This window comes from Bombina bombina, chromosome 9 (assembly GCF_027579735.1).
Source record: "Bombina bombina isolate aBomBom1 chromosome 9, aBomBom1.pri, whole genome shotgun sequence".
Classification (NCBI taxonomy): domain Eukaryota; kingdom Metazoa; phylum Chordata; class Amphibia; order Anura; family Bombinatoridae; genus Bombina; species Bombina bombina.
This window is the reverse complement of record NC_069507.1, coordinates 168,838,374-168,862,345: the sequence shown is the minus strand read 5'-3', so window position 1 is coordinate 168,862,345 and position 23,972 is coordinate 168,838,374. Positions and strand designations below refer to the sequence as shown.

General features: G+C 39.6%; 1 protein-coding gene across 2 annotated transcripts in view; it reads right to left on the bottom strand.

Moving 5' to 3' along the window:
• Positions 1-23,972, bottom strand: part of BTRC (beta-transducin repeat containing E3 ubiquitin protein ligase) — a 559,581-nt gene that overhangs the window by 18,617 nt on the left and 516,992 nt on the right. For both annotated transcript variants that reach the window (XM_053692479.1, XM_053692481.1), the window contains 3 exons: positions 15,604-15,722; positions 3,140-3,250; positions 1,623-1,701 (listed from right to left, as the gene is read on the bottom strand). In XM_053692479.1, the coding sequence (XP_053548454.1) occupies positions 1,623-1,701; positions 3,140-3,250; positions 15,604-15,722 (309 nt within the window). The remainder of the gene's footprint in view (positions 1-1,622; positions 1,702-3,139; positions 3,251-15,603; positions 15,723-23,972) is intronic.

The following is a 23,972-nucleotide window of genomic DNA, read 5'->3' as shown; positions in this document are numbered from 1 at the left end:
TATATATATATATATATATATATATATATATATATATCTCAAGGCTATCTTTTTGTTTATTTACTAAACTTGGTTTTATTTAATTTTAAGATAGACATGTTATATACCACAACAGTTAAATCTGTATTGCATGTTCAAACCTTAATACCATAAATAAAAACAAGTTAATAAACCTTTACTCCAGGAGTATATAATGAGTTTGGAAGTTCTAGAGAAATGTTTAGTAATAATGCTTATTATGCATTACAGTTTAACTAAACCAATTAGAATTTAGTCGACTAAAATCTATTGGAGATTTAGTCAACTGATACTAAAACAGTTCAGATGACAAATATGACAAACTAAAAAAGGCATTTTAGTCAAAAGACTAAGACTAAAACTAAAACAAAATTTGCTGTCAAAATTAACACAGCTTCTATGCAGATCCAATTTTAACTGGGTTAAAGCTTAAAGATATAAGCCCATATAATTAAAAAAAAAACTGGATCACGCCAAACCAGAAACAGTGCTTTTACAAATAATACATATAAATATTGTTAAAAACAAAACTTATAAAGGGGACAATATAGCCAATAAGCAACTGTGCCCAGTATGCCCATCATGTCTATAGACAATGGACATTCAGATGGTGAAGCAGTGGTGAGGATGGATTTGAATTGCAATAGGTTAATCTAATACAACTAAATGAGAATTTTCTTTTAACAGTGAACAAAGAGGTTAAATCAAATGCACTTTACTGTAACTTTAAGATTTCTGAGAGGGCCATAGTATATGTTATGTTGGCTGATTTCTCGATTACTATTCCAAAAACAAGTACTTAATACATGGAAAGGCCTTTTTCGGGTACTTTTTTGTTAAAAAGGCTTTGCGGCTGCAGGCATTTATAACATGGATACATTTTGCGCTGTGGCCACTTGGAAAACATGCTGAACAATCGACTGGAAAGCAAAAAAAAAACCCACTTGGGGAGCAAATTGCCGATATATTGTGATCAACCCTGATGTTATCCCTTGCAAAGTGGTAGGATGTTTGGTGATTGATTAAGGCTTTTGATTCTGAGACTTTCTACTTCGGGTATGCAAGACTTATGGTTCCCAATTGTGACTTCATCTATATGTAGTGCAATGATTGTATGTGTAAAAAAAAAGGACTCAACATTTAATATCCATTTAAAATGTTTAATAAAATAAAACATTGCAATATGCATTCATTATTTATGTTGCCTGCTTTTACTGTAAAATAGATTTGAAAATGTTGTACTTAAATCTGCAACATTTTACACGGTAATTGGTTAAGAGCAGATCACAAGCTCAATTACATCCATCCTTGATTGGCCAAAGAAGACCAAAAAATGGATTCCACCAGTATTTTTAGAGCTGTATGAATAAACTGCTCCTGATTTGCAAAACATTGTGCTAACAACCTTTTAACACATTTCTCTTGCAGTGCAGTGCTTATTGCTAATATGTGCCCTTTAATCTTTAATTATAATTAAAAAAGTTGGCATTTAATACTAAAAAATATTATTACAGAAAGAAGCAAAATTCAGTATGTCTTTTTCCCCAATTATTGAATAAGAAAAAGTCCAGAAGATTTACCTAAACTGGTCTCTGTACACTTACCACAAGTGTCCGAAGGCACAGGGTCCCTGCTGGAGACCGTGGGTCTAAAGCAGCTACAAGGTCCCATACTTTTATTTTTCTATGATAATATAAAAATGATAGATCAGATATAAACAAATCCACGTGTGTATGTGTGTATATATATATATATATATATATATATATATATATATATATATATATATATATATATATACACAAATACACATATTATATATATATACACACATACTGTACATCCATAAAGGGTCGGCACACCTTCACAAACTTCTCTGCTGTAGTCATTCCAAATATTTATAGCAGGGGTGGGCAGACTTTTGTAAGGAAAGGGCTACCTCTAATGTTATTCCAAGTGACGTGGTCACCTAACTTAAAAAAAAAACCCCACCAGTCTTGATAATAATAATTACAATAATGTATTTATTCAAAAAACACAAAAAATAGTCGAGCACACACTGTATTTTTGCCACAAATAGGACCTGCTGGCTGAAAATTGTATTTTTGACACAAATAATATAGCTTTAGAAATCAGCCGCGCTCTTTAACAAATACAGCCACGCTCTATCTTTACGTCACGCTGGGACCGTCAAGCAACCTTATCTGTGTACCGTGCCTGCGTATGATAAGTAGTCTCACAATCAAGACGACTCGAGACTCATTTTAAAAAGTAATTTTATTGGCTGGACGCCATGTCAGGTTGATTAGGGGGCAGGTCCTGTAACCAAAGCTGGGGCAGCGAGTTTAGCTACACGCTGCATCAAGCATGCTAAAGTACAGTGCCCATACCGCTGTCATAGACTCAGAGTCATAGCCAATTTAAAAAATCTGCATAAGAGAAAGATTTCTCACACATCTACGTGGCGAGGCTCTTCACTCAGAATCTAGATTCTATCTAGAATTCTAGATTCTGAGTGAAGAGCCTCGCCGCCGTAGATGGCCTCGCCGCCTTATATGTGTAAGAAATCTTTCTCTTAATATGCAGACTTTTGAAATCTTACAGGCGGTCACCAAAAAATTCACTCGCGGTCCACTGGTAGACCGCAATCTACGTCTTGCCCACCCCCGATTTATAGGAATCATGAAGACACAGCTCCTTTTTTTCCAAACATTATGTGTTTATTGCAACATTTCAGCCCACATTTCAGCCTTTGTCAAGGTTATCAAGGTAACCTTGACAAAGCCCCAAATGGGGGCCGAAACGCTGGAATAAACACATAATGTTTGAAAAAGTAGGAGCTGTGTCTTCATGATTTTTATTTATATATACATACATATATAAACAGGTACAAAACCCTTGATGCAAAATGCTTGGGACTAGAAAAAATTTCAATTTTAGAATAATTTGAATTTTGAAATATTTGCATCTGTAAAATGGGACAGTTTGGAGAGGGGATGGGACCAAGTGTAAACAATATCTTATGTAATATAGTCAACATTCAGAATTACAATTTTTGAGATTGCAACTCAAGACCATTTTAAGCAATATGAGAAGGCTAGTCTTTAAAATTGTTTCTCACCCATCATATGCTCCACTGACTATCATCTTGTTGTCAAACCGGATGCATCGCACCAGTTCTTCGTGTCCTTCTAAAACTCGCAAACAGGCTCCACATTCAATATCCCACAACCTGAACATGGAAATTTAAAGAAACACGTAAGTTGTAGTTAAATAGTTATAAAACAATTATAAATCAAGTTGTTTATGTTCCAAGCACTAGCATATGTATTACTCGGAAATAAAACCACTTGGAGAAGGAAGAAACAAATTGATGATAAAGGTCTTCAGGCTCAACACCCTAATCTCTCCCTTGATCCTCAGTTTTATGGATTGTCCACTTGGGAGTGTTTAAAATAAAAAAGTAAGGCAATGGACTACTATAATACTAAACAAGGTATCTAGGCAGCAGGGCCGCCACTAGAAACTTTGGGGCCCATCACTTAACCATTAATCAGCTCCCCCCCTTGACATGTGTAATTTTTGACCAAGTGACTAAAATGTATATACACTTTATTCTTAAGTGTAGTCAAACTTGGAAATGTTGTAAAGGTAGTAACACACAAACACAAAAACACACAGACACACATAAGGATTCACCTATAGACTCTCTAGCAGACATGCAAAAAAACACACAAACACACTCAGACACAGACACTCAGTACTTGTTCACATTGACCTGACAAGTAATGAGGTAGACTACAGTTTTGTCAAAAAAGGAGATTTATAAGACAAAATATGGAGTTCTGATTATCTTTTTGTCAAGGAAGATGCCAACTATTTGATGACAACAGCATGCAGTGGCTGAAAGGAATGGCCCTGAACTGCTTAAACAATTTTTAAGGTTAAGTGGTGGATTGGTGACTTCCAGAAAGGTCTCATTAGTCTCAAAGTCTGAAGAAAGATGTGAATAATCAGTAGTAAATTTCCTAAAAAGGAACAGACAACGGGGACACACACACACACAAACTTGCACATACACCCAAGGAAACAGCCACAGAGACACCCACAGAAAACACACAAAGACATACACACTCACAGACACCCACAGAAAACACATAAAGACATACACACTCACAGACACCAACAGAAAACACACAAAGACATACATACACACACAGACACCCACAGAAAACACACAAATACATACACACACAGCCTCACAGAGACATCCACAGAAAATGCACCAAGACAGACACACAAACCCTCACAGAGAGATCCACAGAAAAAAAATACATACACACTCATAGAGACACCAACAAAAGCACAAAGACATAAACACAGACGCCCACAGAAACACTCACAGGAGGTAAAATTTCTGCACATTGCCATCCCCTAAATCAACAGTGTGTGACATGCATGATTAAAAAAATAGCAGAAATTAAGAGATCACTTTTTAAAGAATCATATTTGTAAATGTGCAAACAAAAATACTTCTCTGAATTCAAAATTGTACATTATTGATCTGTCAGAATCGGTAGATGAAGAAAAGTACTTTTGAAAGGTTGACATATGTTTGGGTCCCCCCCCCCCCATTTTCCACAACCAAGAGCACCACTTCAAATTTGGTGTACAAATGTTTCAGTCTGTCATCTACTTATGGATTTTGAAAATACTGTACTCTATATGGTGTTGGTGGAACCATAAGCTGTGGCACTAGGTCTCATACCATTAAATCTGATTAAATGCAGGATTTAGGCTTGTTTGTATGTATTTCAAAATTAAGTCAGCTGTAGTGTAAACTGAACAGTGTTAAGTTAACCTGTCTCATTTCAAACACTGAGCAATCTTAGCCTGAGAGTATAACATTTTATGCAGATGTAAAAATATTAGATAAAATGCCTCCTGCATCTGGAAAGTCCTTGCATAAAGGGGCAGTAAACTGGAAAGTAATAAAAAGATATATATAAATAAAAAGGGCACCATTTGTGTATAGAGAAGGAAACACTTCTGCATGGTTTTAAATACAGAATTTCTACAGCATTGTCAAATAATCATAAATACACTGCAGCATATTGCTAAAAAATAATGGACCCCTGGCTCCACCACACAACTACCACACTGAAGTTACAATCTGAAATTGCACAAATAAATAAAAAACATTTACTAAGTAAGTCCTACCTACTCTGCAAATGAAAGTGATCTGCTGTCTGACTCTGGCACACTCTGTACAAGCTGAAGTGTCAAGTCTGTCTCACATTGTACATAGTGGTTTAGTGTACACTCAGAAATCCTCTTAAATGCTAATGCTTTACTCCTTGTAATTACATTTCCCATGCTTAATAGCACTCTGCTGTATGCCCTCTGGTGGCTGCCAAAATGTAAAAAAAAAATAGTTGTGCTTGCCTCATGGGGCCCACTGGACCCCTGACAGGAGTCACCTCTATTCACCCCCTGATGGTGGCACTGCTAGGCAGTGACACAATCCTAAAACATGCCTCAGATTGGACCTCATATGCTCTATGAAATTGTTAGAAAGTATAAATCTAGATTTATCTCACTAATTACTAAATTTAATTAATTCCTTTCTTAAAAATTATTATAAGCATTTTAAAAAGGAAATTCCAGCCAAAACTGAAATCCACACGGATGCATTTCAGATTTGAACATGAGTATTTTTGTAATATACATCTATTAGCAAAAATGCTTCTAATAAAAGCTATAGCTGTTTCAAAAGTATATTTAAGTATGCATCATGCACCAGCATTTAAAACACAACACTTCCTCAGAGAGCCCAAGATGCTTGTACTCTCTGGTAATGACTCAATTTGTTATTTGCTGACATAATACAATCCCCACTGGCAGCAGGTGCAGTATTTAAAATGCTGGTGTACTGAAAATATCTAGTTAGGCTTTACATGCACGTGCAGAGAAAAATGCACTAAACAGTGATAACTTATACTAGAAGCATTTATATTGCATATTGTATATTGCAAAAAAAATTCTATTCACGGATGTAGTTCTTCTATGTGAATTTCAATTTTAAACGGACTGTCCCTTTAAGTACTTTTTTATATGGCCCATATGAAATGCCAAAAATAATGAGAATGAGAAGAGTGATACTTAAGGAATATTTAAGTCTCTTGAGCAAAGCATCAGTAGGATAAGAAGATTACAAGAGTCTATGTTGCCAGGTATACTGTCTTTGTGTTTCCTATTTTCTCAGAGTGAGTAAGTGAGCATTGCCAAAAATCCTATTTACTATAATGTAATTAAAGTAAATAGGAAAATATGTGCAAAATTTGATAATGGAATTAAATTGGAAAGTGTTTTAAAACTCAATGCTCTTTCTGAATCATAAAAACTTTATTTTGATTTGAGTGTCCCTTTTAGTGACCCAATGGACAAATTCACCACTGTAGCAATCCCAAATTAAAATGCTGACAATTGTATTTTACTTGAGTACACATTTTATAGCTTATAAATTTGATTTATGCAATCCTTAACCTTTTTTCTACACCAAAAAATATTTTAATATTTTTTTGGCATGTAAACTGAGATTGCCTAAAAATGTTAATGTTGACAAAAACATAATTTATGCTTACCTGATAAATTTATTTCTCTTGTAGTGTAGTCAGTCCACGGGTCATCCATTACTTATGGAATATATCTCTTCCTAACAGGAAGCTGCAAGAGGATCACCCAGCAGAGCTGCTACACAGCTCCTCACATGTCATATTCAGTCATTCGACCAAAGCAGACGAGAAAGGAGAAACCATAGGGTGCAGTGGTGACTGGAGTTTAATTAAAATTTAGGTCTGCCTTAAAGACAGGGCGGGCCGTGGACTGACTACACTACAAGAGAAATAAATTTATCAGGTAAGCATAAATTATGTTTTCTCTTGTTAAGTGTAGTCAGTCCACGGGTCATCCATTACTTATGGAATACCAATACCAAAGCTAAAGTACACGGATGAAGGGAGGGACAAGGCAGGAACATTAAACAGAAGGAACCACTGCCTGAAGTACCTTTCTCCCAAAAATAGCCTCCGAAGAAGCAAAAGTGTCAAATTTGTAACATTTTGAAAAGGTGTGAAGTCGCAGCCTTGCAAATCTGTTCAACAGAGGCCTCATTTTTAAAGGCCCAGGTGGAAGCCACAGCTCTAGTAGAATGAGCTGTAATCCTTTCAGGAGGCTGCTGTCCAGCAGTCTCATAGGCTAAACGTATTATGCTACGAAGCCAAAAAGAGAGAGAGGTAGCCGAAGCCTTTTGACCTCTTCTCTGTCCAGAGTAAACGACAAACAGGGAAGAAGTTTGACGAAAATCTTTAGTTCCCTGCAAATAGAAATTCAGGGCACGGACTACGTCCAAATTATGCAAAAGTCGTTCCTTCTTTGAAGAAGGGTTAGGACACAGTGATGGAACAACAATCTCTTGATTGATATTCCTGTTAGTAACTACCTTAGGTAAGAACCCAGGTGTAGTACGCAGAACTACCTTGTCTGAATGAAAAATCAGATAAGGAGAATCACAATGTAAGGCAGATAACTCAGAGACTCTTCGAGCCGAGGAAATAGCCATCAAAAACAAAACCTTCCAGGATAACAGCTTGATATCAATGGAATGAAGGGGTTCAAATGGAACGCCTTGAAGAACATTAAGAACTAAGTTTAAGCTCCACGGCGGAGCAACAGTCTTAAACACAGGCTTAATCCTAGTTAAAGCCTGACAAAAAGCCTGAACGTCTGGAACTTCAGCCAGACGTTTGTGTAGAAGAATAGACAGAGCAGAAATCTGTCCCTTTAACGAACTAGCAGATAAGCCCTTTTCTAAACCCTCTTGTAGAAAGGACAATATCCTAGGAATCCTAACCTTACTCCATGAGTAACCCTTGGATTCGCACCAATATAAATATTTACGCCATATCTTATGGTAAATTTTTCTGGTAACAGGCTTCCTAGCCTGTATTAAGGTATCAATAACCGACTGCGAGAAGCCACGCTTTGATAGAATCAAGCGTTCAATCTCCATGCAGTCAGCCTCAGAGAAATTAGATTTGGATGTTTGAAAGGACCCTGAATTAGAAGGTCCTGTCTCAGAGGTAGAGACCACGGTGGACAGGACGACATGTCCACTAGGTCTGCATACCAGGTCCTGCGTGGCCACGCAGGCGCTATCAGAATCACCGAAGCTCTCTCCTGTTTGATCTTGGCAATCAAACGAGGAAGCATCGGGAATGGTGGAAACACATAAGCCATGTTGAAGACCCAAGGGGCTGTCAGAGCATCTATCAGCACCGCTCCCGGGTCCCTGGACCTGGATCCGTAACAAGGAAGCTTGGCGTTCTGGCGAGATGCCATGAGATCCAGATCTGGTTTGCCCCAACGAAGAATCAGTTGAGCAAAGACCTCCGGATGAAGTTCCCACTCCCCCGGATGAAAAGTCTGGCGACTTAGAAAATCCGCCTCCCAGTTCTCTACGCCTGGGATGTAAATCGCTGACAGGTGGCAAGAGTGAGACTCTGCCCAGCGAATTATCTTTGAGACTTCCAACATCGCTAGGGAACTTCTGGTTCCCCCTTGATGGTTGATGTAAGCCACAGTCGTGATGTTGTCCGACTGAAATCTGATGAACCTCAGAGTTGCTAACTGAGGCCAAGCTAGGAGAGCATTGAATATTGCTCTTAATTCCAGAATATTTATTGAGAGGAGTTTCTCCTCCTGAGTCCATAATCCCTGAGCTTTCAGGGAGTTCCAGACTGCGCCCCAGCCTAGAAGGCTGGCGTCTGTTGTTACAATCGTCCAATCTGGCCTGCGAAAGGTCATCCCCTTGGACAGATGTGGCCGAGAGAGCCACCATAGAAGAGAATCTCTGGTCTCTTGATCCAGACTTAGTAGGGGGGACAAATCTGAGTAATCCCCGTTCCACTGACTTAGCATGCACAATTGCAGCGGTCTGAGATGCAGGCGCGCAAATGGTACTATGTCCATTGCCGCTACCATTAAGCCGATTACTTCCATGCACTGAGCTACTGACGGGTGTGGAATGGAATGAAGGACACGGCAAGCATTTAGAAGTTTTGATAACCTGGCCTCTGTCAGGTAAATTTTCATCTCTACAGAATCTATAAGAGTCCCTAGAAAGGGAACTCTTGTAAGTGGTAATAGAGAACTCTTTTCCACGTTCACCTTCCACCCATGCGACCTCAGAAATGCCAGAACTATCTCTGTATGAGACTTGGCAGTTTGAAAACTTGACGCTTGTATCAGAATGTCGTCTAGGTACGGAGTCACCGCAATGCCTCGCGGTCTTAGTACCGCCAGAAGTGAGCCCAGAACTTTTGTAAAGATTCTTGGAGCCGTAGCTAATCCGAAGGGAAGAGCTACAAACTGGTAATGCCTGTCTAGGAAAGCAAATCTTAGGTACCGATAATGATCCTTGTGAATCGGTATGTGAAGGTAGGCATCCTTTAAATCCACTGTGGTCATGTACTGACCCTCTTGGATCATGGGAAGGATGGTTCGAATAGTTTCCATTTTGAATGATGGAACTCTTAGAAATTTGTTTAGGATTTTTAAGTCCAAGATTGGTCTGAAGGTTCCCTCTTTCTTGGGAACCACAAATAGATTTGAATAGAATCCCTGCCCGTGTTCCATCTGCGGAACTGGGTGGATCACCCCCATTAGTAAAAGGTCTTGTACACCTTGAAAGATGAAATCTCCCTCGTGGAGGAGAAGTTTTGAAGTCCAGGAGATATCCCTGAGATATGATCTCCAACGCCCAGGGATCCTGGACATCTCTTGCCCAAGCCTGGGCGAAGAGAGAAAGTCTGCCCCCCACTAGATCCGTTTCCGGATAGGGGGCCCTTGGGGGCAGCAGCAGGTTTCTTGGCCTGCTTGCCCTTGTTCCAGGACTGGTTAACTTTCCAGCCCTGCCTGTAACGAGCAACAGCTCCTTCCTGTTTTGGAGCGGAGGAAGTTGATGCTGCTCCAGCCTTGAAGTTACGAAAGGCACGAAAATTAGACTGTTTGGCCTTTGATTTGGCCCTGTCCTGAGGTAGAGCATGGCCCTTACCTCCCGTAATGTCAGCTATAATTTCTTTCAAGCCGGGCCCGAATAAGGTCTGCCCTTTGAAAGGAATATTAAGCAATTTAGATTTAGAAGTCACGTCAGCTGACCAGGATTTAAGCCATAGCGCTCTGCGCGCTTGGATGGTGAATCCGGAGTTCTTAGCCGTAAGTTTGGTTAAATGTACGAAGGCATCAGAAACAAATGCGTTAGCTAGCTTAAGTGCTTTAAGCTTGTTCATAATTTCATCCAATGGAGCTGTGCGAATGGCCTCTTCCAGAGACTCAAACCAGAATGCCGCCGCAGCAGTGACAGGCGCAATGCATGCAAGGGGCTGTAAGATAAAACCTTGTTGAACAAACATTTTCTTAAGGTAACCCTCTAATTTCTTATCCATTGGATCTGAAAAGGCACAACTATCCTCCACCGGGATAGTGGTACGCTTAGCTAAAGTAGAAACTGCTCCCTCCACCTTAGGGACCGTCTGCCATAAGTCTCGTGTGGTGGCGTCTATAGGAAACATTTTCCTAAATATGGGAGGAGGGGAAAAGGGCACACCAGGTCTATCCCACTCCTTGCTAATAATCTCTGTAAGCCTTTTAGGTATAGGAAACACGTCAGTACACACCGGTACCGCATAGTATCTATCCAACCTACATAATTTTTCTGGAATTGCAACCGTGTTACAATCATTCAGAGCCGCTAGAACCTCCCCTAGCAATATGCGGAGGTTCTCAAGCTTAAATTTAAAATTAGAAATCTCTGAATCCAGTCTCCCTGGATCAGATCCGTCACCCACAGAATGAAGCTCTCCGTCTTCACGTTCTGCAAACTGTGACGCAGTATCTGACATGGCTCTCACCTCATCCGCGCGCTCTGTCCTTAACCCAGAGCTATCGCGCTTGCCTCTTAATTCTGGCAATTTAGATAATACTTCTGTCATAACAGTAGCCATGTCTTGCAAAGTGATTTGTAAGGGCCTCCCTGATGTACTTGGCGCCACAAAATCACGCACCTCCTGAGCGGGAGGCGAAGGTACTGACACGTGAGGAGAGTTAGTCGGCATAACTTCCCCCTCGTTGTCTGGTGATAATTTCTTTACATGTAAAGATTGACTTTTATTTAAAGTAGCATCAATGCAATTAGTACATAAATTTCTATTGGGCTCCACATTGGCCTTTAAACATAGTGAACAAAGCGATTCATCTGTGTCAGACATGTTTAAACAGACTAGCAATGAGACTAGCAAGCTTGGAAATACTTTTCTAAATAAATTTACAAGCAATATAAAAAACGCTACAGTTGAAATAACAATGAACCAAAATAGTTATAGCAACCAATTTTTCACAGTAAATGTATTAAGTTAGCAAAGGATTGCACCCACCAGCAAATGGATGATTAACCCCTTAATACCCAAAAACGGATTAACAATTTAATAATTAACGTTTTTCTCACAGTCAAACACACTGTCACAGGTCTGCTGTGACTGATTACCTCCCTCAAAATGAATTTTGAAGACCCCTGAGCTCTCTAGAGACGATCTGGATCATGGAGGATGAAGTAGACAGATTGTGACTGAATTTTTACTGCGCAAAAAAGCGCTAAAATAGACCCCTCCCACTCATATTACAACAGTGGGGAAGCTCAGAAAACTGTTTCTATGCAGAAAACAAAGATGGCCATGTGGTAAAAATCATGCCCCAATAAGTTTTATCACCAAGTACCTCACAAAAAACGATTAACATGCCAGTAAACGTTTTAAACATACATTTGAAAAGTTATGAATTGTTATTAATAAGCCTTCTACCAGTCGCTTTTACTGCAGTTAAGGCTCATACATTATTTCAGTATTAACAGTATTTTCAGAGTCAATTCCATTCCTTAGAAAAATACATTCAGTGTACACACACTCATCAGCCTAATACCAGTCGCTATCACTGCATTTAAGGCTGAACTTACTTTACATTGGTATCAGCAGTATTTTCTCAGTCAATTCCATTCCTCAGAAAAATAATTACTGCACATACCTCATTTGCAGGGGGCCCTGCATGCTATTCCCCTTCTCTGAAGTTACCTCACTCCTCAGATGAGAACAGCCAGTGGATCTTAGTTACGTCTGCTAAGATCATAGAAAACGCAGGCAGATTCTTCTTCTAATGCTGCCTGAGAATAAACAGCACACTCCGGTGCCATTTAAAATAACAAACTTTTGATTGTAGAAATAAACTAAGTTAAAAAACACCACAGACCTCTCACAGCGACCTATCTAGTTAGGCTGCAAGAGAATGACTGAATATGACATGTGAGGGGAGGAGCTGTGTAGCAGCTCTGCTGGGTGATCCTCTTGCAGCTTCCTGTTAGGAAGAGATATATTCCATAAGTAATGGATGACCCGTGGACTGACTACACTTAACAAGAGAAAGGTATTTTACGTATTGTCAGAACAAACAGTATTCTTATAGGGTCACCTTTCAGGTGAAGAAAAAATGTTTGTTTGTTTTTTGTTTGTTATTATTTCTGTAATAAAGATTTAAAGGGATAATCTACTCAAAACTAAACTTTTACAATTCAGAAAGGACATGCCATTTCAAACAACTTTCCAATTTATTTTTATCATCAAATTTTCTTTGTTCTCTTGGTATTCTTTGTTGAAAGCTAAACCTAGGTAGGCTCATATGCTAATTTCTAAGCCCTTGAAGGCCACCACTTATTCCAGTGCATTCTGACAGTTTTCACAGCTAGAGGGCATTAGTTCATGTGTGCCATATATAACATTGTGCTCATGCACGTGGAGTTACCAAGGAGTCAGCACTGATTGGCTAAAATGTAAGTCTGTCAAAAGAACTAAAATAAGGGGGCAGTCTGCAGAGGCTTAGATACAAGGTAATCACAGAGGTAAAAAGTATATTAATATAACTGTGTTGGTTATGCAAAACCAGGGAATGGGTAATAAAGGGATTATCTATCTTTTTAAACAATAAAAATTCTGGGGTAGACTGTCCCTTTAAATAAACCTTTTAATAAATAAAATATCTAGAGAATTAAAAGCATACATTTCTTTTGCCACAGGCTGCCTTACAAATCAGCTGTGATGAGATACTACAGGGCCTGACATAGATTAGTATTCAGAATGAACAGTCCTCTAAAGCAGTGGATGAGCCTAATGGGTTAAAGCAAAAATATATAATTAACAATCTGCTACAACACCTAAAAATCAAAGGGTTTTATACCTTAAAGGGACACTGTATTATATTGTTGTCCCTTACTGTGTTCCAAATGACTAGTTATACCTACTGCAGAGTATTAAATGCATAGGAAATTGTTTATTCATGTTTATTTTTTGTATTTTAAATAGTTGGGTTTGCTCATTAAAAATAAGACCTGTTGTTCTCAAGGACATGGCCAAAAAAATAGGCTGGATCTGCAGTTCTGCTAATATTATATTTGTCAAAACACACAACATATTAGCTAGATATTTAAATGTTATGGCTGGGGGGTTCAGTAAGCACAACCAGCGATTACAAATACAAAAATGTATCTCTATTGTTCCCCACTGGGAGATTAATTAGTGTTATTGTCTCATGTTCACATAGCTTTTTCTAAAGAGAATATGTTTGTTATTCATATTTTCAGTATAGGTGGTGGTTTCTATAGGCAAAACAGCTATTTCAAATAACAAAACAAAGATAAAAGTGTTGTTTGCAAATAAATACACTCCAGCATGTAAAATGTTCTATTAAAGGGAAGGAGAACATTTTTAGAGTACAATGTCCCTTTAAAGCACAGATTAAATAGTACAAATATACTAATCTAAACCTATTTTTACAAAATCCTGTGCATCACTTTAAAACATAGTACTTGTGGAGTGTATCAATATAGGTTGTGTAACTGCATCTAATAATACAAGCAATTGCTGTACTATGCCTTATTGACTGTGTAGTTTTTTTTCTTAAGCTTAGATATTGAGTATGAGGGAACAGCTCCCCTAAGAAATGTTCTGGCTGTTTCCCAGTAAATAACTTTTTCCTGCTGTGTTATTAATATTTGGATATAACTCCCACAGTTAACAAAAGAATGGTATCAAATATTTTACTTTGGTATCATGGGATAACAATGTTAGTAAAAAGCTCTATTATAAGCCTAATTTTTCAAATGCTTAAATGATATGATTAATACATTTGGTTTGGGTTTGAGATATGTAATAACACTTGAAAAACTGAACTATATCAGTAAAGTAGGTTTTGATATTTTTCACTTTGGAAAAGTCTGTTCTTGGGATTCCATATGGTGGTATATTTGTATTTTTTTTTTATCATCTACAAAACATTTTTTGGAAACAGTGAAAATAAAAATCTGAATTCATATATTAGGTAGTCACCATCAGTAAAAGATCAGTAAGTTACTATGTTTTATTTTTGCATTAGCTGGGTATATTTTGGCCACAAAAAATCAGTTTCTATGAGTGATGGTAAACTTGTTTTAAAATCAGGTCTGGAATTTAAGCAATATTTTACAGGGACTTTAATCGATCACTTCTAATGTCATTCTAATCCCCCGTGCTCCGGGCGCCCACATCAAAACGTATATTTTTTTTGAGCTCTTGGTTTGAACTGTTCTCCAATCGGCGCTCTAGCCATAAAGCACTTTTTTGTAGCTAGAGCACGGATTAAAGAACATTTCAAACCATTAGCACACCAAGAAAAATTAGTTTTGAAATGGGCGTCCAGTGCGCTGGGTACTAGAATAGCATGACTAGATTAAAGGGACACTGAACCCAAATTTTATCTTTCATGATTCAGATAGAGCATGCAATTTTAAGCAACTTTCTATTTTACTCCTATTATCAATTTTTCTTTATTCTATTGCTATCTTTATTTGAAAAAGCAAGAATGTAAGTTTAGAAGCCGGCCCATTTTTGGTTCACAACCTGGGTTGCGCTTGCTGATTGGTGACTAAATGCTGACCAGGGTCCTGAAAAAAAATAGGCTGGCTCCTTAGCTTAGATGCCTTTGTTTTCAAATAAAGATAGCAAGAGAACGAAGAAAAATTGATAATAGGAGTAAATTAGAAAGTTGCTTAAAATATTTAAAACATGTAAAGTTTACCATCACTTTAACTAATTATATGACTGCACATCTAATTGATGGGAATGCGATATGAAGCTCAAAATAAACACCCAAGTTGAGTGCAAAGTTTTCTCACTGCAAACTTTAATTGATTGGAAAGGGGTAATATGATAGGTAAGAAGGGATGTCATATATTGATATTTTTTGGAGATGGGCTCTTACTACAAACCTGGATATAAACAAAATCTGTATACTGAATATTCGAATATGATCTAAGTGCTAGAGGAAGTAAGCCGAATAATTTAGCCATACCGGTATATGTAAAGCATTAATTTAACATAAAAAACAACAAGATTTTGAGTCATTTATGCATTCAGTTAGAATCTAGAATTGGATTTCACATCTTCATACCTGATTGTGTTATCAGAAGAGCCACTGACTACAAGCCTGTCCCTATATTGTAAACATGCAATGCCACGCTTGTGGCCATTTAAGGTTCGGACAAATTCACAAGTGCTAGTGTTCCAGACCTAAAGAAACGAGAAAGGGGTGAATAGCAACACAGATTTTTTTTATATAAATATAACACTATGGTCAAATAATGTTTCTCTTAGCACCAGTCTTCAAGGAGAACAGCAGATTGTAAATATAAAAAGCTAGAATGAATAAATACAATTGTCTGTATGAAAAGCAGATTTAAAATTATGATAAATCATTTTGAAGCAGATAGGTATTTAGTCTTGTGCCTTCTTTTGGTAGTAGGTAGAATCTATCAGAAGCCTTTAGATGTCCCACCTTATATACCCTGTATTGTATACACTTCCTCTTTTTGTCATCATATATAAAAGAGGAAGCAGATAGAGAAATGTGGTAGCACTGGATTTCTCATTAGTAGAAGCCTGTTTTTTCTCTAGTGACACTTGTAATACAGTATAAAAGGTTTTGAGTGGGGGAAACGCATTTCCTAGGTCTGGCGTCTACTAAATGCTGTTGCAAAGACACCAGCACCATGAACTTGCAAAACTTAGTAGTACCAGGATTAAACCAGTTATGAGTAGTGGCCCTGAAAACCCCTACTCATTAAACACCTCTTGCTTTTGTGTGAAAACTGTGCTTGCCCCATACTCCCTAAAGATGCTCTAATGCAGTGATTTTTAACCTTTTTTTTGCCGTGGCACACTTTTTTACATTAAAAAATCCTGTGGCACACCACCATCCCAAATTTAAAAAAAAAATCACACATTGTAGCCTAATACAGCATATATATATATATATACACATACACACAAATACACACATACTGTATGTATTGTGCTGTTATGCCATGCCTCCTACAAACTACCCCTGCACTGGGAGTAAAAAACAAGCAAAGTTTAAAAAATATGTCACACTGTTGTCAGTCTGCCGTGGCACACCTGAGGATCTCTCACGGCACACTGGTTGAAAAACACTGCTATAATGCACACTGAGTAAGTTGCACAACTGGTTTATGCAGTTTGCAGCATTTTCAAAACTCAGGTTACAGATTTTGCTTTTTGGCCTATTTAAGGAGTGTGGGACAAAGCACAGTCTTTACACAAAAGCAGACTGAGTACAATTATAAAAAAAAAAAGTCTAACGTTTACTTCTGTTATTAAAGGGACAGTCTAGCCAAAATTAAACTTTCATGATTTAGATAGGGCATGCAATTTTAAACAACTTTCCAATTGACTTTTATCATTAAATTTGCTTTGTTCCCTTGGTGGTATTTTTGAAAAGCTAAGCCTAGCTAGGCACAAACTGATTTCTAAACCGTTAAAAAAAACGCCCCTTAGCTCAGAGCATTTTGAAAGTGTTTTTACAGTTAGACAGTACTAGTTCATGTGTGTCATATAGATAACATTGTGCTCACTCCCGTGGAGTTATTTAGGAGTCTGCACTGATTGACTAAACTGCATGTCTGTCAAAAGCACTGAGATAAGGGGGCAGTCTGCAAAGGCTTAGATACAAGGTAATCACAGAGGTAAAACATAATTTATGCTTACCTGATAAATTCCTTTCTTCTGTAGTGTGATCAGTCCACGGGTCATCATTACTTCTGGGATATTAACTGCTCCCCTACAGGAAGTGCAAGAGGATTCACCCAGCAGAGCTGCATATAGCTCCTCCCCTCTACGTCACTCCCAGTCATTCGACCAAGGACCAACGAGAAAGGAAAAGCCAAGGGTGAAGTGGTGACTGGAGTATAAATTAAAAAATATTTACCTGCCTTAAAAACAGGGCGGGCCGTGGACTGATCACACTACAGAAGAAAGGAATTTATCAGGTAAGCATAAATTATGTTTTCTTCTGTTAAGTGTGATCAGTCCACGGGTCATCATTACTTCTGGGATACCAATACCAAAGCAAAAGTACACGGATGACGGGAGGGATAGGCAGACTCTTTATACAGAAGGAACCACTGCCTGAAGAACCTTTCTCCCAAAAATAGCCTCCGATGAAGCAAAGGTGTCAAATTTGTAAAATTTGGAAAAAGTATGAAGCGAAGACCAAGTTGCAGCCTTGCAAATCTGTTCAACAGAGGCCTCATTCTTGAAGGCCCAAGTGGAAGCCACAGCTCTAGTAGAATGAGCTGTAATTCTTTCAGGGGGCTGCTGTCCAGCAGTCTCATAAGCTAAACGAATTATGCTACGAAGCCAAAAAGAAAGAGAGGTAGCGGAAGCTTTTTGACCTCTCCTCTGCCCAGAGTAAATGACAAACAGAGAAGACGTTTGTCGGAATTCCTTAGTTTGCCTGCAAGTAAAATTTTAGAGCCCGGACTACATCCAGGTTGTGCAGTAGACGTTCCTTCTTTGAAGAAGGATTTGGGCATAAAGAAGGAACAACAATCTCTTGATTGATATTCCTGTTAGTAACTACCTTAGGTAAGAACCCAGGTTTAGTACGCAGGACTACCTTATCCGAATGAAAAATCAAATAAGGAGAATCACAATGTAAGGCTGATAATTCAGAGACTCTTCGAGCCGAGGAAATAGCCATTAAAAATAGAACTTTCCAAGATAACAACTTTATATCAATGGAATGAAGGGGTTCAAACGGAACGCCCTGTAAAACATTAAGAACAAGGTTTAAACTCCATGGTGGAGCAACAGTTTTAAACACAGGCTTAATCCTGGCCAAAGCCTGACAAAAAGCCTGGACGTCAGGAACTTCTGACAGACGTTTGTGTAACAGAATGGACAGAGCTGAGATCTGTCCCTTTAATGAACTAGCAGAAAAACCCTTTTCTAAACCTTCTTGTAGAAAAGACAATATCCTAGGAATCCTAACCTTACTCCAAGAGTAACCTTTGGATTCACACCAATGTAGGTATTTACGCCATATCTTATGGTAAATCTTTCTGGTAACAGGTTTCCTAGTCTGTATTAAGGTACTAATAACTGACTCAGAAAACCCACGTCTTGATAAAATTAAGCGTTCAATTTCCAAGCAGTCAGCTTCAGAGAAGTTAGATTTTGATGTTTGAAGGGACCCTGTATCAGAAGGTCCTGTTTCAGAGGTAGAGACCAAGGCGGACAGGATGACATGTCCACCAGGTCTGCATACCAAGTCCTGCGTGGCCACGCAGGTGCTATTAGAATCACTGATGCTCTCTCTTGTTTGATTCTGGCTATCAATCGAGGAAGCAACGGGAAGGGTGGAAACACGTAAGCCATCCTGAAGTCCCAAGGTGCTGTCAGAGCATCTATCAGGACTGCTCCTGGATCCCTGGATCTGGACCCGTAACGAGGAAGCTTGGCGTTCTGTCGAGACGCCATGAGATCTATCTCTGGTTTGCCCCAACGTCGAAGTATTTGGGCAAAGACCTCCGGATGAAGTTCCCACTCCCCCGGATGAAAAGTCTGACGACTTAAGAAATCCGCCTCCCAGTTCTCCACTCCCGGGATGTGGATTGCTGACAGGTGGCAAGAGTGAGACTCTGCCCAGCGAATTATCTTTGATACTTCCATCATAGCTAGGGAGCTTCTTGTCCCTCCCTGATGGTTGATGTAAGCTACAGTCGTGATGTTGTCCGACTGAAACCTGATGAACCCCCGAGTTGTCAACTGGGGCCAAGCCAGGAGGGCATTGAGAACTGCTCTCAATTCCAGAATGTTTATTGGCAGGAGACTCTCCTCCTGACTCCATAGTCCCTGAGCCTTCAGGGAATTCCAGACGGCACCCCAACCTAGAAGGCTGGTGTCTGTTGTTACAATTGTCCAGTCTGGTCTGCTGAATGGCATCCCCCTGGACAGGTGTGGCCGAGAAAGCCACCATAGAAGAGAATTTCTGGTCTCTTGATCCAGATTCAGAGAAGGGGATAAGTCTGAGTAATCCCCATTCCACTGACCTAGCATGCACAGTTGCAGTGGTCTGAGGTGTAAGCGTGCAAAGGGTACTATGTCCATTGCCGCTACCATTAAGCCGATTACCTCCATACATTGAGCCACTGACGGGTGTTGAATGGAATGAAGAGTGCGGCAAGCACTTTGAAGTCTTGATAGCCTGTCCTCTGTCAGGTAAATCTTCATTTCTACAGAATCTATAAGAGTCCCCAGGAAGGGAACTCTTGTGAGTGGAACGAGTGAACTTTTCTTTTCGTTCACCTTCCATCCATGTGACCTTAGAAATGCCAGCACTAACTCTGTATGAGATTTGGCAGTTTGAAAGCTTGAAGCTTGTATCAGAATGTCGTCTAGGTATGGAGCTACCGAGATTCCCCGCGGTCTTAGTACCGCCAGAAGAGCACCCAGAACCTTTGTGAAGATTCTTGGCGCTGTAGCCAATCCGAATGGAAGAGCCACAAACTGGTAATGCCTTAGGTACCGGTAATGATCTTTGTGAATCGGTATGTGCAGGTAAGCATCTTTTAAATCTACAGTGGTCATGTACTGACCCTCTTGGATCATAGGTAAAATTGTCCGAATAGTCTCCATCTTGAACGATGGAACTCTTAGGAATTTGTTTAGGATCTTTAAGTCCAGGATTGGTCTGAAAGTTCCCTCTTTTTTGGGAACCACAAACAGATTTGAGTAAAACCCCTGTCCCTGTTCCGATCGTGGAACTGGATGGATTACTCCCATTAACAAGAGCTCTTGTACGCAGCGTAGAAAAGCCTCTTTCTTTGTCTGGATTGTTGACAATCTTGACAGATGAAATCTCTCTCTTGGAGGAGAGTATTTGAAGTCCAGAAGGTATCCCTGAGATATTATCTCTAGCGCCCAGGGATCCTGAACATCTCTTGCCCAAGCCTGGGCGAAAAGAGAAAGTCTGCCCCCCACTAGATCCGATCCCGGATCGGGGGCCCTCAATTCATGCTGTTTTGGGGGCAGCAGCAGGTTTCCTAGTCTGCTTGCCCTTGTTCCAGGACTGGTTAGGTTTCCAGCCTTGTCTGTAGCGAGCAACAGCTCCTTCCTGTTTTGGTGCAGAGGAAGTTGATGCTGCTCCTGCTTTGAAATTACGAAAGGAACGAAAACTAGACTGTCTAGTCTTGGCTTTGGCTTTGTCCTGAGGCAGGGCATGGCCTTTACCTCCTGTAATGTCAGCGATAATCTCTTTCAACCCGGGCCCGAATAAGGTCTGCCCTTTGAAAGGTATATTAAGCAATTTAGACTTAGAAGTAACATCAGCTGACCAGGATTTTAGCCACAGCGCCCTGCGTGCCTGAATGGCGAATCCTGAATTCTTCGCCGTAAGTTTAGTAAGATGTACTACGGCCTCCGAAATGAATTAGCTAGTTTAAGGACTCTAAGCCTGTCCGTAATGTCGTCCAGAGTAGCTGAACCAATGTTCTCTTCCAGAGACTCAATCCAGAATGCCGCTGCAGCCGTGATCGGCGCAATGCATGCAAGGGGTTGCAATATAAAACCTTGTTGAACAAACATTTTCTTAAGGTAACCCTCTAACTTTTTATCCATTGGATCTGAAAAAGCACAGCTATCCTCCACCGGGATAGTGGTACGCTTAGCTAAAGTAGAAACTGCTCCCTCCACCTTAGGGACCGTTTGCCATAAGTCCCTTGTGGTGGCGTCTATTGGAAACATTTTTCTAAATATCGGAGGGGGTGAGAACGGCACACCGGGTCTATCCCACTCCTTAGTAACAATTTCAGTAAGTCTCTTAGGTATAGGAAAAACCTCAGTACTCGTCGGTACCGCAAAATATTTATCCAACCTACACATTTTCTCTGGTATTGCAACTGTGTTACAATCATTCAGAGCCGCTAACACCTCCCCTAGTAATACACGGAGGTTTTCCAGTTTAAATTTAAAATTTGAAATATCTGAATCCAGTCTGTTTGGATCAGAACCGTCACCCACAGAATGAAGTTCTCCGTCCTCATGTTCTGCCACCTGTGACGCAGTGTCTGACATGGCCCTAATATTATCAGCGCACTCTGTTCTCACCCCAGAGTGATCACGCTTACCTTTTAGTTCTGGTAATTTAGCCAAAACTTCAGTCATAACAGTAGCCATATCCTGTAATGTGATTTGTAATGGCCGCCCAGCTGTACTCGGCGCTACAATATCACGCACCTCCCTCTGAGCGGGAGATGTAGGTACTGACACGTGAGGCGAGTTAGTCGGCATAACTCTCCCCTCGTTGTTTGGTGAAATTTGTTCAATTTGTACAGATTGATTTTTATTTAAAGTAGCATCAATACAGTTAGTACATAAATTTCTATTGGGCTCCACTTTGGCATTGCAACAAATGACACAGGTATCATCTTCTGAATCAGACATGTTTAACACACTAGCAAATAAACTTGCAACTTGGAAATACAATTCAAATAGAATAATATTAAAACGTACTGTGCCTTTAAGAAGCACAGAAGATCTATGACAGTTAAAAATTAATAAATTGAAACAGTTATAGCCTCAATCCTTGTAAACAACACAACTTTAGCAAAGGTTTAATCCCATTAGCAAAGATAACAATTTCTGAAAGCAGGAAACAAATTACAGAATAAAAGTTTTTATTTCAGTCAAACTATAATTCTCACAGCTCTGCTGAGCGAAATTACCTCCCTCAAAATAAGTTTTGAAGACCCCTGAGCTCTGTAGAGATGAACCAGATCATGCAGGGAATACAATGAGTTGCTGACTGAAATATTTGATGCATAGTAAAAGCGCCAAAAAAACGGCCCCTCCCCCTCACACACAGCAGTGAGGGAGAACAGAAACTGACAGAAAAAACAGATTTAAGCAACTGCCAAGTGGAAAAATGGTGCCCAAACATTTATTCACTCAGTACCTCAGCAAATGAAAACGATTTTACATTCCAGCAAAAACGTTAAACATAATCTCTAGTTATTAAACAGCTTTATGTCCTTCTTACAGTGTAATTCTAGTGAAGTACCATTCTCCCAGAATACTGAAGTGTAAAGTATACATACATGACATTATATCGGTATGGCAGGATTTTCTCATCAATTCCATTGTCAGAAAATAAAAACTGCTACATACCTCTATGCAGATTCATCTGCCCGCTGTCCCCTGATCTGAAGTTTACCTCACTCCTCAGATGGCCGAGAACAGCAATATGATCTTAACTACTACGGCTAAAATCATAGCAAAACTCTGGTAGATTCTTCCTCAAACTCTGCCAGAGAGGTAATAACACACTCCGGTGCTATTTTAAAATAACAAACTTTTGATTGAAGATATAAAACTAAGTATAATCACCATAGTCCTCTCACACGACCTATCTAGTTGCTGGGTGCAAGAGAATGACTGGGAGTGACGTAGAGGGGAGGAGCTATATGCAGCTCTGCTGGGTGAATCCTCTTGCACTTCCTGTAGGGGAGCAGTTAATATCCCAGAAGTAATGATGACCCGTGGACTGATCACACTTAACAGAAGAAAAAGTGTATTAATATAACAGTGTTGGTTATGCAAAACTGGGGTTTGGGTAATAAAGGGATTATCTATCTTTTTAAACAATAAAAAGTCTGGTGTTGACTGTCCCTTTAAGTTAATTTACAGAATATTTAAGTAGGTTAAAGAGTTTGCACCTCTTAAAGGGACTTTTTATTTCATGATTTAGATTTACAAACTTTCCAACTTACTTCTATTATATTTGCCTCATTCTCATGGTATCCTTTGTTGAATGAGCCGCAATGCCCTACTGAACACATTAGGGCCGATTTATCAATGTCTGTTCGACATGATACGCTGTAGAGTATCATGTCCGACAGACATCGCTGAATGCCGACAGCATACGCTGTTGGCATTTAACACTGCACAAGCAGTTCACCAGAACTGCTTGTGCAATGCCGCCCCCTGCAGATTCGCTAGCAGGGGGTGTCAATCACCCGATCGTATAGGATCGGGCGGATTGCAGACCGCAGCCTCAGAGGCAGCAGACCAGTTATGGAGCACCGGTCTTTAGTCTGAAGGCTCGCACGGAAACAGAGGCCTCAAGCTCCATTCGGAGATTGATAATTCGGCCCCATTGGGTGATCCAAAAACATGAGGTATATCTGTGCAGCCACCAATCCCAGTAGTGCACTGCTGCTCCTGAGCCTACCTATGTCTGCCTTTCAACAAAGGATTTCAGGAGAATGAAGCATTTTACAGAGGTAAAATGAGAAGTTGTTTAAAATTCCAAGCTTTATCTGAACCATGAAGGTTTAGTTTTGACTTTACCATCCTTTTAAGTACTATATGGCAACTGTGTTTGCAGCAATGCTTCTATCAATGTTTTAGTTCTCAAGACACATGTAATCTCTCGTGGAAAGAAGATGAGTTTCAACAAAAGGA